Source organism: Oncorhynchus keta, chromosome 37, assembly GCF_023373465.1.
Source record: "Oncorhynchus keta strain PuntledgeMale-10-30-2019 chromosome 37, Oket_V2, whole genome shotgun sequence".
In the NCBI taxonomy this organism is placed as follows: Eukaryota; Metazoa; Chordata; class Actinopteri; order Salmoniformes; family Salmonidae; genus Oncorhynchus; species Oncorhynchus keta.
This window is the reverse complement of record NC_068457.1, coordinates 10,732,045-10,747,419: the sequence shown is the minus strand read 5'-3', so window position 1 is coordinate 10,747,419 and position 15,375 is coordinate 10,732,045. Positions and strand designations below refer to the sequence as shown.

At 43.6% G+C, this 15,375-nt stretch overlaps 2 protein-coding genes across 3 annotated transcripts; both read right to left on the bottom strand.

The window, feature by feature from the left end:
* Window positions 1-178: 178 nt before the first annotated feature.
* LOC118370173 (major facilitator superfamily domain-containing protein 6-A-like) lies at window positions 179-9,216 on the bottom strand. Of its 2 annotated transcripts, XM_035755027.2 has the most exons (11): window positions 8,980-9,210; window positions 6,968-8,280; window positions 6,740-6,810; window positions 6,455-6,509; window positions 5,992-6,320; window positions 5,202-5,299; window positions 2,225-2,386; window positions 1,844-1,942; window positions 1,557-1,642; window positions 1,237-1,437; window positions 179-783 (listed from the first exon to the last, which is right to left on the bottom strand). In XM_035755027.2, the coding sequence occupies exons 2-11, from the start codon at window positions 8,276-8,278 to the stop codon at window positions 703-705; spliced, it is 2,493 nt and encodes an 830-aa protein (XP_035610920.1). In that variant the 5' UTR covers window positions 8,279-8,280; window positions 8,980-9,210; the 3' UTR covers window positions 179-702. The 2 variants fall into 2 exon arrangements, with proteins under 2 accessions (XP_035610920.1, XP_035610922.1); XM_035755029.2 differs by lacking the exons at window positions 179-783; window positions 5,202-5,299 and having other exon boundaries at window positions 1,263-1,437; window positions 8,980-9,216.
* A 200-nt stretch (window positions 9,217-9,416) lies between these two features.
* Window positions 9,417-11,555, bottom strand: LOC118370174 (insulin-like growth factor-binding protein complex acid labile subunit). The gene is made up of 4 exons (XM_035755030.2): window positions 11,416-11,555; window positions 10,789-11,132; window positions 10,457-10,616; window positions 9,417-10,326 (listed from the first exon to the last, which is right to left on the bottom strand). The coding sequence occupies exons 2-4, from the start codon at window positions 11,115-11,117 to the stop codon at window positions 9,754-9,756; spliced, it is 1,062 nt and encodes a 353-aa protein (XP_035610923.1). The 5' UTR covers window positions 11,118-11,132; window positions 11,416-11,555; the 3' UTR covers window positions 9,417-9,753.
* Between the last annotated feature and the right edge of the window lie 3,820 nt (window positions 11,556-15,375).

Sequence of the window (15,375 nt, the reverse complement as noted above, 5' to 3'; positions counted from 1 at the left end):
ACTCCCATCAGCAGCAACAGCACGCACACCCTGACCTGAACACACACACACACACTTAGGGTTAGTACTTCAATACGGTACACTACTGCCACCAAGTGTCTCCTCTTAGGATTTTAAAAACATGTCGGAATAGACAGCCATAATATCATTGAGACACAAGAAAAGCAGTGAAAGTTAATGATTTATCTACAAATACATTTTTATTGTCTACACACACATCATTTCATCCCAAGAGTCAAAATAATAACATGATTGTCAGAAGCACGTGCAGGAAGACACAGAGGAAATAAATACATTACATTCTAGACGGCAACAATCCCTTTTGACCCTTTCTAGATCAAATTCTATTTACACAATGCCAGATCACACACACACACACACACACACAGAAAGCTTATCACTCAGTACCTTTTACAGCACACAGTAATCGATGTGGAGTAGTGCTCACTGCTCCTTACCCCTTCCCTAATGTACATGTCGCAGGAACCAAAGGAGACACGCCGGTGAATGTAAGTACCGTCTCGAAACTCAACTCAAGCCTTTAATCTACTGCCGGAAAGACAGTTGATGTGAAGCCTCAAAGTTACCAGGTGAAAAAGGCAGGCTGCTCCTCAGAGTTCCCCTAGTCTGGTATGGGAGAGGGCTGGGATTCGGGGTGCTCTGCGGGGTGGGCCTTGCTAGGTATGCTGCCTGGGGGAACCGTTATGGGGGTGTGGTGACTTCTGTTGCTCTGTGTTCAGTCTCCACTGCCTTGTATTCAGAAGAGTTCTGATCATTTTGCTCCTGGCAACAGACAAGATAATAGAACGTCATTGGCTAATCAATCACGACAAAATGTGTTTTGTACACTAAAGACATAACCAAACCATGCACTAAACTAGTAAACCAAACACGGGCACATAGGACATTTGACCACATTCACCACCGCATGTTCACAAATACAGTGTGGAATTCACCTCTACAGTGCACACAAAGAGCAAACACAGTCTCACCTTTCTTTAGTTCACATGAAGGTGTGGGGAGAAATCGTTCACATATTGTCACTGTTAATCATACGATATAAAAATAAATCCCATTGAAGTCAAATATTTAAAAGTTTATAAAAAAAAAGAAAGAAGAAAATAACATGAATTGGGCTTGAAATTCTTAAACTTTTGCATTCGACACATCTGAGGACAAGAGTTCTCATTGAGATTTGACACACCTTTATAAGATGACTACCGTCCATCATCCTACCTGCAGTGGCTGTGTCTCTGAGGGTAGACTACTCTTGGCCATGCAGTACATCTCTCTGATCTGGCAGACAGCGAAGGATATGGTGACCCAGGGGGATCCACTCAGCACCCAGGCCGGTCTGTTAACATCCTCCTGCTCCTCCTGGTGCTTGGTCTTCTTAGCCGGGGGTCTAGGGTCAGGGCGGGGCACCATCACACCCACCTGGCAGTAGTAGTAGTAGTAGTAATTAGTAGTAGTAGTACTAATAGTACACGTCATTGTCCCACAATGGGAAATTGTTTTGCTGAAAGAAGCAGTACAACAATTTGGAGAGTTCTGACCTGGCTCTGGTTCTGCATCAAGTCTATGGTAGCGATGGGAACTGGACTGGAAGGAACCGGAATGTTCTCTGCTAGCATCCTGTCCTCTATTGAGGGGAATACAATTTAGGTTATTTGTGTATGGTACACTGTTAAAAATACATGTGGTTTGCAGTTCTATAAATATTTTGTTTTTAGTGCAATATATGAAGCTATCCACTAATCCATTCTATACAGAACAAATTCCTCGAACAGTGCAGGGTCTGTAAAAGAAAAAAAATGAACTGAGGTGCTCTCCCCTCCCTCACTCTTTTCCTCGTTCTGTCCGGTCAGACATTGAATGAAGGAGAAGATGAGGAGTATCACCAGGGAAGCCATTCCAATCCCTCTGAACGTCTCTGCAGCTCCTGGAAAAAGAAAGATGCACTTTACAGACACAGAAACAACACAACGGTTACACTTCATGTTAAAGGTGTCATTTAACAGGGTTATGAAAGGTTTGTACATCGTTTATAGACCGTTGATTATTAGTGGGCACGTATGTAGTTCATAAATGTGTAATAAATAGTATAACTCATTGGTTCTCAAAATCATGTTCTATTATAAAAACACGGCTGTATGTCAAGAGTTGGTTAATTTCACGACTCAAATGGGACTGTCAAAAGGGGCCGTTGTCGTCGCAGCCGTACCAAAATAGTTGACGAAGACTCCCCCCACCATGGCCCCACAGCCCCGTCCCAGCCCCAGGTGTAGACCCTGGAGGATACCCTGGGCAGAGGTCCTCAGAGCTGGGGGCACCGCGGCACTCAGGTAGGAGATACAGGCTGCCCAAACGGACGCATGGGTCACACCTACAGTACAAAGAGACAAGACAGAAAGACAAAACAAAAAGGTTAGAAAAGTGAAATACTGTGTGTGGCTCAGTTGGTAGAGCATGGCGCTTGCAAAGCCAGGGTTGTAGGTTTGATTCCCACGGGGAACAGTACGAAAATCTATGCACTCACGACTGTAAGTAACTCTGCATAAGAGCGTCTGCTAAATGAGTAGAATGTCAATGATGCCAGAGGACAAGCATTGATGGAGGTGTTAAACATTACACAGCGTATAAGGATAAAAATGCTTCTTCAAAGTAGGGGCGGCAGGTAGCCTAGCGGTTAAGAGTGTTGGGCCAGTAACCGAAAGGTCGCTGGTTTGAATCCCTGAGCCGACTAGGTGAAAAATCTGTTGATGTGCCCTTGAGCAAGGCCCTCAACCCTAATTTCTACAGTAAGTCGCTCTGCATAAGAGTGTCTGCTAAATGACAAGAAAAAAAAAACGTAAAATGTTATACATTATTTCAATAATAACGTCATATAGAAGAAAAAGCAGTCTGTCTTGTAGTATTAGCGCCAATAGGGAAAACAATCTAACAGGAAACCTCGCCTCTCTTTTATTTAAGTCCTATAGATAAGGAAGTGTTGACACTTAGACTTCCATCCATCATCCGTCAGGCAGACGGACTTCTCATTCCTTGACCACAGATTCAAGACATCGGATAGATATATACACACATCCTCACGCTGAAGTAACGGGGTGGTCATCTTACTTTGCTTTGTGGGCTGGGACTGCAAGACACTCCTCTAAGACAGAGTTCAGGAAGAAGCTATAGCACCAAAGCAAACAGTGCCTCTCACTAATGACCAGTAATAACGAGATTACTCTTATGTATTGAGTTTTTACTAGAAAAATTGTCATGAGGCGTAGGCCTATAAGACATTTTATCCGCCACCATTCAAAACACAACGCCATAGTTAAATTCCTTGCAAGAATCATGGATGAGTACATTCACTATACAATAGGCCTCTGTCCTAGAGCAGGGGTTGGCAACAGGCTTTCTTTTTGGCCCCCCAAAGTTTTTAGAAAAAAAATATATATAATCATCATATACACTACATGACCAAAAGTATGTGGACACCTGCTCGTCGAACCTCTCATTCCAAAATCACGGCCATTAATATGGAGTTGGTTCCCCTTTTGCTGCTGTAACAACCTCCACTCTTCTGGGAAGGCTTTCCACTAGATGTTGGAACATTCCTGTGGGGACTTGCTTCCATTCAGCCACAAGAGCATTACTGAGGTCGGTCACTGGTGTTGGACGATTAGGCCTGGCTCGCAGTCGGCGTTCCAATTCATCCCAAAGGTGTTTGATGGGGTTGAAGTCAGGGTTCTGTGCAGGCCAGTCAAATTCTTCCACACTGATCTCGAACAAACCATTTCTGTATGGACCTTGCTTTGTACACGGGGGCATTGTCATGCTGAAACAGGAAAGGGCCTTTCCCAAACTGTTGCCACAAAGTTGGAAGCACAGAATCGTCTAGAATGTTATTGCATGCTATAGCGTTAAGAATTCCCATCACTGGGGATCCCGAGTGGCGCAGTGGTCTAAGGCACTGCATCACAATGCTGGGTGTACCACTAGAGATTCTGGGTTCGAGTCCAGGCTCTGTCACAGCCATCCGCGACCGGGTGACCCATGGGGCGGCGCACAATTGACCCGGCGTCGTCCGGGTTAGGGAAGGGTTTGGCCGGCAGGATATCCTTGTCCCATCGCACACTAGCGACTCCTGTGGCGGGCCGGGCACAGTGCATGCTGTACGGTGTTTCCCCCGACATATTGGTGTGGCTGACTTCCGGGTTAAGTGGGCATTGTGTCAAGAAGCAGTGCGGCTTGGTTGGGTTGTGTTTTGGAGGACACACGAGTTTCGACCTTCGCCTCTCCCGAGTCCGTATGGGAGTTGCAGCGATGTATGAATGTAACTACCAATTGGATACCACGAAATTGGGGAGAAAAAGAGATTTTAAAAATATTTCCCTTCACTGGAACTAAGGGGCCTAGCCCGAACCATGAAAAACAACCCCAGACTATTATTCCTCATCCACCAAACTTTACAGTTGGTACTTTGCATAGTAGTTTTGGGTAAAAAAAAGTGTAAAATCACCAGGAATTCATCTAAAAATGTGTTTCATTTAGGAAGTCTGTTTGTACAACCCCAAAAATATATAATACATTATTGTGTCTCAAAATACAATCTCTTTTTGGGTCAATTTGCAGTGTACAAATTATAATTATTTTCTGGGCCCCGACCATTCTCTTCGACAAAAATCAGCCCACTCTGGATCTAGTTGCCTACCTCTGTCCTATTGGTTATTTTGCACCCAAGGTGTCTGAAAGAGGGAGTGGAACAATATTATTCTCCTGTCCAGTGTTTGACAAGACCCATCCAACCTGCTCTTAAATAATCTCTCATCTGTAACCACAGAAAGACAAACAGGGGTAACATTGTGCCTATTCACTAGTCATATGACATTACCAGGATATCCTTATTCAATTTCCTTTTGTTGATACTGTCTTTTAATATGACCGTTTTTGATGTGATACTGTAATGTCCTTTTCACTTAAAATCAATATTTAACATTCCTTTAAGTTATATCTTATCCTGTTCTTGTTTCGTTGGCTTGGAAAAAGGTGTTTTATAAGGCAGCGATTGCTTGAAACAACAGAGATTCCCATCCTAAGATGTACTTTACTGAGGCTCTACAGCCCTTAACAACGGACTCAAATTTGAACCTTTCCTCAGTCAGATGTCAACAGGAAGTAACGTCAATGTCGGACCTGCTCTCTCTTACCTTGTAAGACCTCCATAGGCAGAACTATCCATGCATTCTCCAAGTAAGAAATGTACAGGTAGCGTGCTGTGTTACATGCCAAGCCAATGTACAAGACCCTAAGTTAGGAAAACAGGGAGGAAAGAAAGAAATTAGTGATGAGATTTTCAGTGGTTAGGTACTCCGAGCAAAAGTTATTAAGAGGAAGCAAACAGATCAGTGTCTTTTGTCGCGTTAATTATCTCAGGTCCAAAGAGATGCCCTACCAGGCATAGTTAGTATGACTCTTTGCGTACAGTGCCCATTGAACTGGTGAGGCAAAAAGCAGTGGCACAAATTCCTCTTGAGACCTTTGCACTAATAGGTAACTGCATTACTTGCCGGGTTATAACCACCCAAGATGTTAAGAGAAGAATGTTTGTGTGTCAAAATGACATAGGTCACACAGAGCTGATAGAGTGATGGCCCTCTCTCCTTAAACATAACAGCACACTCTCAAATGTCCCTGCTTTGTGCTAGGTCTGTCTGTCTGACTATAGTATACGCTGACTATAGTATAGGTCTGTGTGACGTTCAAGCAAGAGGCACTCTAAATGAACACGATTTGTTTACATGCAGCATGTCTAGCTGAGGTGAAACGGGATAGAGAATGTGGAAATCCTCAGTTTCAGAAAATACTGTGTGCTTTAGTTGTTGTTGTTGCTGCTGCTGTTTCTGGTAAAAGATTTGGCTAAAAGAGATGGATAATGCGATATCCCTTCCTCCACCACCCTCCCCAAAACAACAACAACAACAACAACCCCATCCTTACCTGATGTGTCCCACCAGCTCAATAAACTTATGACTGGTGAAGTAAGCAGCCAGCTCCGACACATGACTCAGAACCGAACACACACCAAACAGCGTGGTGGTCCCCTTCAGGTCCTCTAGATGCCAATACAGAAAGGTGAACACAAAGCCGTAACCGAAGCCCATGAACCAGGCGACGAACAGCACCGTGCTGTACTGAACACTACAGAACAGCCTGAGGAGGTCACTGTAGTGGAAAGGCTGTTCGGGGATGGTAGACTCTGGGGTGATGGGGGTCTGGTCCGAGGTGGAGCTCTCACTCCCCTCTGGAGATGCCACGTTCCCGCCTACCTGTTTGAAAAAAATAAGGTGTGAAACAAATAATAATAATAAAAAGATTCTATTTAAAGCAGTATTTACTTCTGCTAAAGAAATTAGAAAGACTATTCCACTTAGTGTGAGTTTTAATTTTCCAGTTGATTTACCTGTGGTATCTCTACCTCCTGGGGCCTCTGAGACAACTCCTGTCTGTAGTCCCCACTGTCAAATCAAATCAAACTTCATTTAAAAGATAATTTAAGACCACCACACATTTACAGTAAAATAATCAAATGTAAGATATTAAAAACAAACAGCAATTGTATAAAATAGACGAATAAAAGTACATAAAACAAAAAGGAAGTCTAAAATAAGAATAAAATCATTGAATTAAGGCAAAGCTAAAAGGGTAGGGTTTCAAACATAATTTAAATTGTGTCTGCCCCTATTACCTGTCGAAGTAGAATTGTGTTGCTACCACCAGGGCCAGGCCCATCATCACTCCAAACACTATGAAGGCCACCTGGACAAGGAATGAAAGAAAGAGAGAATGAGTGAATGTATGAATGAGTGAACAACTGAACAAATTTAATTAACTCCGTTTGTATTTATGCATCAACTATGTCGTCCTTAGCGACCCATTGCTTCTTATTTGTCACATGTTCAATGTCATACATCACCTGGTAGTTCTTATATTCGGGCAGGATACAGCCGACCACGCCGTCGATGAGCAGCGTAAGGTGGGTGTGGTCTATCCAGATACCCACTAGCAGCATGGTCACGCCCCAGCCAAGGGACCCCCACATTCTCTGCAGGCCGTAGCGGTCCCGGTGCTTCCCCAGGTACTGTAACGTCACCGTGTCCACAATGGTGACTGCCGGCGTGCTGAAGAACTCCCCCACGATGATGACCAAGAGGATTAGGAGAAAGATGCTCTCTACCTGATCCTCATTGTACTCAATGATGTACTCTCTGGGTTGGGTGGGAGCAGGGGTAGTGGTTGTCATAGTTGTTGAAGTAGTATTTGGTGTCGCTTGAGTGGTATTGCCCTGCTCGTGAAGCACCAATATGGAATGTGTGGTGGGGGCATGGTTAGGGGCAAGGGTGGGGTTTTTAGTGGTTAGTGGCATAGTTGTGGTATTCACTAAAAGCTGAGTGGTATTGGCTTGCTCATTAGGCACCACTCTGGGTTGGGCAATGGTGGGGGTGTAAGTGGTTGTTGCCGTGCCATTGTTCTGCTCGTAAGACACCCCTGTGGATTGGGTGGTATTGCTATCAGCACCTCTTCTATGCCTGTGGCGTACACTATAGCCAGAATCACGGCCATTCAAAACAAAAAGGAAGCTTGGAAAGTAACTTCGAAACAAATCCCGACGACTTCTCCTCGTGTGATTGGTGGAAACGTCCGGTAGCGAGCCGTTAATTGGTATCATTGTCGTCAAGGGGAGTATTGGTGGAGACACAGTGGTGATGTCCACCTTCTCCTTACAGACCATGGCAGCTGGTTTGACAAAGCCGATGCCACAGTTGAACACCAACCAACACAGCACAGAGAACAGCAACAATGGCTTCCCTTTCTTAAAACGATCGGCCACCACTCCCCAGAATGGCGCACTGCAGAACTCTATAAAGTACCGGATCCCAACCAACAGTCCACTACGGCTTGGCGACATCCCGAGCTGCTTGTAGTAGACGGCTAGGAGTGGGTGCAGGGATCCGTATGCTGCATAGAAGAAGAAGTAGAAGATCTTGGAGATGAGGAGCTGGGAGTTGACTCGAAGGCACATCCTCTCAAAGCAGCCTAGGTCTTTCAGTGGCGAGGCCATGGGTGTCTCTGGAGCAGACTGTGTGTCTGATGCTGCAGCAGACACTGGCTCTCGGTCGGTCTGCAGCTCCAGGGAAAGAGTGTTGAAGGGTTCGTCCAGGACGTACTTCCTCTTCTGGTCCTCTTCGTCGTCCGATAGGATTACCACTTTGTCGTCCGCAGCCATCTCTGGAAGGCAGGAAGTTAGATTAATGTTTACTGGAACCTAAACAGTAGGCTACATTGATTATCATAAGCATACAGTCTATGTGTAGAAATATTGATGTTACGAATATTGATGTTACACAGGAAACGGAAACCAGTTGTTACTTACCTACTTCATGTACTTGATGTGCTGGTTAACAATATGCATAGTAAAGTTTGCTTAACTAATATATATATATATATATATATATATATATATATATATATATATATATTTGTCTTTCGTGATTACAACACAAAGCACATTGAAACACTATGCTATACAGTAAATATGTTTAGCATAGAATTGGCTACAATAAATATTAGGCTTCAACAAGTTGCACAAGTGGTGTAACAAATATAGTAACATTGTTACAGCCTAATAACTCATGTTGATCGTGAGTGGGAATGTCATATCAGAAGAACTGGTGAAACCGGTGAAAAAATACATTTCACCGTCCAATGCGGAAGTGTAAACGAAATGCGTGTTTCACTATCAAATAACACTTCACACCAAATTGAAGAAATAAAAGTACGTTTACTTTAAACAGTGCTGAACAGCGCACTTAAATCATACTATTGTAGATACGCAATCAAATCAAATAAAACGTCAAAAAATGTGAATTAGCAGTTTCTCTTTAAATTGGAAATGAGCTTGGACACCGATGATCTCATTAATCTTACCTGCAAAAGTCCCTGGTCCGCGTTCCTATTCTTTCAACTTTGACTACGCAGGTTCGGCGGTGGCAGTTGTGTCTCCCCGTCTGAAATCGAAAGCTTTCTGCATTGCCTACAATGCAGCTTATTCCGTCGTTATCCTATGCATCCATGATACCGATGATATACCATAAGTAATATCCTTAATAAACACATCCTAGTTCAGGCCATTTCGCTCAGACTGGAACTCCGAACTCGATTCGCCCAGACGATGGGCCTCGTGTGACGCCTCTGCTATCTGTTAAAGCGAACCCAACCTCCCAAATAGTGTCCCCACCGCCCGTCAACATACACCAACAACTACTGTAAATGCAATAAGAGCATGTTTATAACGAAGAGTGAAGGCAAGATGTGCAATTGTTATTGTTTCTAAATATATATATATATATATAAAATGTATATTTATTACATCATAAAGGAAATGGATAGAGTACAATGCGGCTAGTGCACATTTCAATTGCGTTGAATTTATTATTTTTCAAACCGTTAGTATTGTTCATATTGTATTTCAAAGTATCTAATAGAACACTACAAATTCTGGTATTATTACAAATGCAAAAAGTGTACATATTGAGTAATTGATTTATGCATTTGTGTACAATAAATACTTGGTGAAATTGTACAATAGGCTACTAAATGCCCTTTAAAATATGACGCTTATAACTGTATCAGATAGATATTTTCTTCGTGTTACTGTACAAATGCATTAAAAGGATTGTGTTGCCGAGAAAAAGTCAATCCCTAGTGATCTGAGTCAGACAAGTTGCCCTGCTCCGTCCAATGCTTTCCCCTCTTCTTCTTCTTTCTCTTCCTCTCCGCCATGACGATGGCCCCCAACACTGTTATCATCACGGTGATCGTGATAATCAGCACAATAACCACCTCGGCGATACACAGCTCCGTATCCACATCCATCAACCTGTAGTTCGCTAGTTCTGGCGGAGCATTACAGCTAAGATTATAATAATCATCCAAGAACAGCCTTTGAACACTTCGAAGCTTGTGGAACACTTTCTGCAGGTCACAATTGCAGTTCCAGGGGTTTCCTTCCAACAGGATATGGGTACTGTAGGTGTGGATGCTTAGGAAGGTCTTGAAGTAGATGGTGCTCATCTGGTTGTGGGCCAGGTTGAGCAGGGCCAGGGAGGTCATCGGTGTGAAGACACCCTCTTGGGTCTTGTTGATCTGGTTCCCCTGCAGGTTGAGGACCTCCAGGGACTTCAGCATGGAGAACACCCCATTGTTCAGGGAGACGAGATGGTTGCCCTCCAGGTGGAGCTGCCGCAAGGTGGACATGGAGCCAAAGGACCTCACCTGGATGGAAAATAACAAAATAAAATAAAACACAATACAATATAGTAAAATAGAACGGAATAGAATCGAATTGTATAAGCCCTGTATCACTTTATTTGATGATGATCAACAAAAGTAAAAACAACCTCACCTGGATGTTATGAATGGCATTGCCAGTAAGGTTGAGCCTCTGTAGGCCATCCAGGTGCATGAAGCTCTTGCTGTGCAGGGTGTGCAGGTGGTTGTGGCTCAGCTGCAGCTCTCGCAGAGCATTCAGGCCCAGGGAGAAACTCTCGCTCAGGGACGAGATCCTGTTTAATCAATCGATAAATCAATCAATGAATCTATCCATCCATCCATCCATCAAATTTAATTGACAAAACCCCTTTGACATGAACAGTTGTCACAAAGTGCTTGACAGTAAGACCACAAAAGAGCAAAACAAAAACAAGAGCACGGCGGCCAGGAAAAACATCCCACTACCTGTTACAACTCAGGTCCAACTTCTGAAGGAACTCTAGCTGGGTGAAGGCCCCGTCAGCCACAGCGCTGATGTTGTTGTCCTTTATAAGCAGAACCCTCAGTTTGCGTTCCATTCGGAAGGAACTCTTCGGAAGAAAGGTTAGAAGGTTCATAGAAAGGTCCAGGTGTTCCGTGTAAGGAGGGATGGGGTTGGGCAGTTGGGTAAAGAGGGCGTTAGTGCACGTGGTGAGTTTCAGTTCCTCGTGACAGTCGCAGCCTTTCTCGCACGGGCTGCTGCGAGACTTGGAGTAAACCGCCATCAACAGTAGGAGACTAAAGAAGTACTGCATTTTGGCCCCTTACGCCTGAAAGAACGAGACAGAGAAAGTGTGGTAACGCTTAACATAAAGTTGTTGTACCTGTGTATTAAGGCTGTAAGTACACTAGCAACTGCAGTCTATTTGCATGTTGTTGTGTTCTAATTTCGGGAACCCTGATAATATAGTAATATAGCCCTGAAAACGTTCAGGAAGTATGCTACCATTTATACAAGTATCCCTGACACAACAGTCTACAACAAAGCATCCATTTTGACCAAATATGGCAATTTGGCCGTAATAAAATAAAGAGAAAACATGAACACCTTACATGTGTGAGGAGCAGCAGATCTGTCTTTATTCACCCCGCTGTTGTTCTATCAACAACCTGTCTGGTGGAAAACGTACCGAGGGAACCAGATGGCCCTCAGAACGCAGACAGAAGGGTGGCCCTATTGTTCAGGGCTGTTGCTGTTGAGAGAGAGAGAGAGAGAGAGAGAGAGAGAGAGAGAGAGAGAGAGAGAGAGAGAGAGAGAGAGTCAATAATTCACATCTCTGATGAGGAGGGGGCTGGAGAGGAGAGGTGAGGGGGTTTAAAGAGATTGCTTGTGAACTGGGGCAACATCTGAGAATAAGGCGACACTTCCTTCTTTGAAACATGAGTGTGTGGGTTTTGTGATTTAAGGACAGCAGGTGTCTACAGGGGTGGAAGGGAGTGAGATGATCCACCATTTATGTAGCCTAGTTGATGAATCAGATATTTATTTGCTGAACCTGTTGAACTGCAGTGAGAAAGATGATAGTAATTCCAACCAAATCCCTAATTTAGTTTCAATTTCTATCCTTCAGTCAATCCATGTTAATCTGACATCTCAGTTTACCCACATAAGCCTTTTCCCGATCACCATGTGAAAGACAGAAATGGTTTCTTCATGGTGGATGCTTGTGGATAGCTAGCTTCTCCTCTACATATCTGTTGTGTTGTGTAGCTCAGGTAGCAAGTGCATGGAGCTAGCATCCACAATGCTGTGGGTTCAATTCCTGGGTGTATTAAATACACACACAGTCTACTAAAATGCATTCCCTGAACTGTAAGTTGCTTTAGATCAGAGTTTCCCAAACTCGGTCCTGGGGCCTCCACTAGGTACATGTTTTGTTTCCCCCCTGTGCTACACAGCTTATTCAAATAACCAACTCATCATCAAGCTTTGACTATTTGAAATCAGCTGGCACAGCTGCTAGGGCAAAAACCAAGACGTGGACCCAGAGGGGGCCCCAGGACCGAGTTTGGAAGACCCTGTTTTAGATAATAGCGTCTGCTCAGTGGCATACATAATCCAATGACTGTAGATCAGGTGTCTGCTATGAAAGAGAAGTTAGACAGAGTTGTGTAGGGGTTTGAGTTTCATTCTGGCCCCTGGTTTTCCAGCAAGGCCTGACCTGGACAATTCTGTCTGTGACTGGAAACAAAGTATTGATTTTTCAATATAGCAGATCTTTAGTCTGCCACACAAATCGTACACTGAACAAAAATATAAACGCAACATGGAACAATTTCTGAGTTACAGTTCATATAAGGAAATCAGTCAATTGAAATAAAATCATTAGGTCATAATCTATGGATGTCACATGACTAGGAATACAGATATGCATCTGGGGGTTACAAATACCTTTAAATAAAAGTAGGGGTGTGGATCAGAAAACTAGGCAGTTTCTGGTGTGACCACCGTTTGCTGCATGCAGCGCAACACATCTCCTTCGCATAGAGCTGATTAGGAAGTTGATCGTGGCCTGTGGAATGTTGTCGCACTCTTCTTCAATGGCTGTGTGAAGTTTCTGGAGATTGGCGGGAACTGGAAGACGCTGTCATACACGTCGATCCAGAGCATCCCACACATGCTCAATTGGTGACATGTCTGGTGAGTATGCAGTCCATAGAAGAACTGGGACATTTTCAGCCTCCAGGAATTGTGACATGCGACATGGGGCCGTGCATTATCATGCTGAAACATAAGGTGAGGGAGGCGAATGAATGGCACGACAATGGGTCTCAGGATCTCGTCATGGCATTCAAATTGCCATCGATAAAATGCAATCGTGTTTGTTGTCCATAGCTTATGCGTCCTGCAGATGAAGGCAAATGTGGAGGTCTTGGACTGGCGTGGTGACATGTGGTCTGCAGTTGTGTGGCCGGTTGGACGTACTGCCAAATTCTCTATAACAACGTGGGAAACGGCTTATGTTAGAGAAATGAACATTACATTCTCTGGCAACAGCTCTGGTGGACATTCCTGCAGTCAGCATGCCAATTGCACGCTCCCTCAAAACTTGAGACATCTATGGCATTGTGTTGTGTGACAAAACTGCACATTTTAGTGTGGCCTTTTATTGTTCCCAGCACAAGGTGCACCAGTGTAATAACCATGTTGTTTAATTAGCTTCTTGATATGCCACACCTGTCAAGTGGATGGATTATCTTGGCTAAGAAATAAGCTTTTTGTGCTTATGGAACATTTCTGGGATCTTTTATTTCAGTTCATGAAACATGGGACCAATACTTTACATTTTGTGTTTGTATTTTTGTTCACTATACTTATAGAAGACTGACTGGACAGATTATAGATCATATTTAGTTCCATGCCTAATGCAAAGTAAGTGTGTGCAATTGATATACATTATTTTAACATTCCATAAAATATATATTTTTTACTAAGTAGTGACCTACCCTAATCGTGTTTGGATATCTTTACTTTTGCAATATTATTTTACCTTATTATCTTACTGAAACAACATCCCATTACTCTAATTTCCCCTATGGCTTTTCTGTTGGTAGATTGACTTCATTTGCATCAACAATACCTTTTGAATGATGCCAAAAGTCAAACACATAATGTCATGTTTGTGGAGGGAAACAACAGTCAATGTAAAAGGTTAATAACACATACCTTTTCCTGCTTGTCCTCTGAACAGTGTTGTACATCCAGTGACATCCAGGGTTTTATCTGTTGTCCACATGTAAGAACAGAGAGAGGGCCGGCACTGGAAGGAGTGCATCGGTAAGCCTCCCCCTTATAAGTCCTATAAACAAAGGATGGTCTCTGTCAGAGCCACAAGACTACAGCTGCAAGAAGGCAACCTCACAGGGGCCAAATCAATGTAAATATCTCTAGAAGCAGCATCAGAAGACTTGCGAATTACTGCAAGAATACCACTGATGAGTTTGTCATCGCCGCCCCGGATTACACAGACCACCGCAGTGATGGTGACGTCATCGTGCTCCACATTGCCCTTGATCTGTCCCAGTGTCCCAGAGTCTCATCTGTCACTGTGGTGTGATGGAACAGGGGTTGTCATGGAGACACCTGTCACCTGCTCCAGCCTAGCTGTGGGATACATGATTGATAAAAGACATGATTTTGACCAACAGCTGGAGCAGTTGGATTGAGAGAATGTCCAATGGAAGCTCACAGGTAACGGGATGACCTCTCTAGACATTCTATATCATGGTTCTGTAGTAGGATACACCTCTACACACCATGCTGCCAGACCTGTAGGGACAATGGATGTGTCAGTAGAAATAACGAGTGACCTAAGTGAAATCAACATTCTAACATTAGACCCAGTTATTTCCAATTCCACCCATTTCACAGCCATCTAAAGATGAAAGATAATGGTGGATGAATGTGTGTAAAAATCTACATTAGATCTACATGGATGCCTGAATCAGATCTTTATTAGAAGCATCACGCAGCCCAGACAAACGAGGGTATAAATGGGTTGTGGTGGTTGTGATGTAATGACTCCTCCTGTGATTCTGTTGTTGACCAGCAGAGGGTATCAGTCACTCGTTTAAAATCAATACACACCAAGCTATTTTACAGTACCTTCTAGCTTTGAATTTGGTACTGCATGTACCAACTGCTATTGTATTTTTGCTGTCATGTTGATCATGTCAAGTGAAGAGTGTCATGTGGTATTCAGATAGTTTCCTATCCTCATTGTATGCCAGCGCAATGACACCCTATTCCCTATACAGAGCACTACTTCTGACCAGAGCCCTATGGTCCCCAAACAAAAGTAGTGCAATAGGGTGCCATTTCGGACTCAAGCAATGTTTGGGTCACATTTGATCAGCACATTGAAAAACATTAGAATGACTGTCTGAGGACCTCTAGTCCTGCCAATGGTCCTCACATGTCAAGGCTCAGGAGAAAACCCAGATGCAGACAGTTTCGAAGTAACAAAAGTTTATTACAGAAACAGGGGGGGCAGGAAAACGACAGGTCAGAGG

Bases quoted from the DNA above. Each gene is read 5' to 3' on its own strand.
- LOC118370173 (XM_035755027.2), bottom strand. From the start codon at position 8,278: ATGGCTGCGGACGACAAAGTGGTAATCCTATCGGACGACGAAGAGGAC. The intron at 6,811-6,967 runs GTGATGTATGAC...TTCCTTGTCCAG, and splicing joins CCGAATATAAGAACTACCAG to GTGGCCTTCATAGTGTTTGG. The intron at 2,387-5,201 runs GTAAGAGAGAGC...TTTGTACTGTAG, and splicing joins GCCTATGGAGGTCTTACAAG to GTGTGACCCATGCGTCCGTT.
- LOC118370174 (XM_035755030.2), bottom strand. From the start codon at position 11,117: ATGCAGTACTTCTTTAGTCTCCTACTGTTGATGGCGGTTTACTCCAAG. The intron at 10,617-10,788 runs GTAGTGGGATGT...TTGATTAAACAG, and splicing joins TTGGACCTGAGTTGTAACAG to GATCTCGTCCCTGAGCGAGA. The intron at 10,327-10,456 runs GTGAGGTTGTTT...TTTTCCATCCAG, and splicing joins ATGCCATTCATAACATCCAG to GTGAGGTCCTTTGGCTCCAT.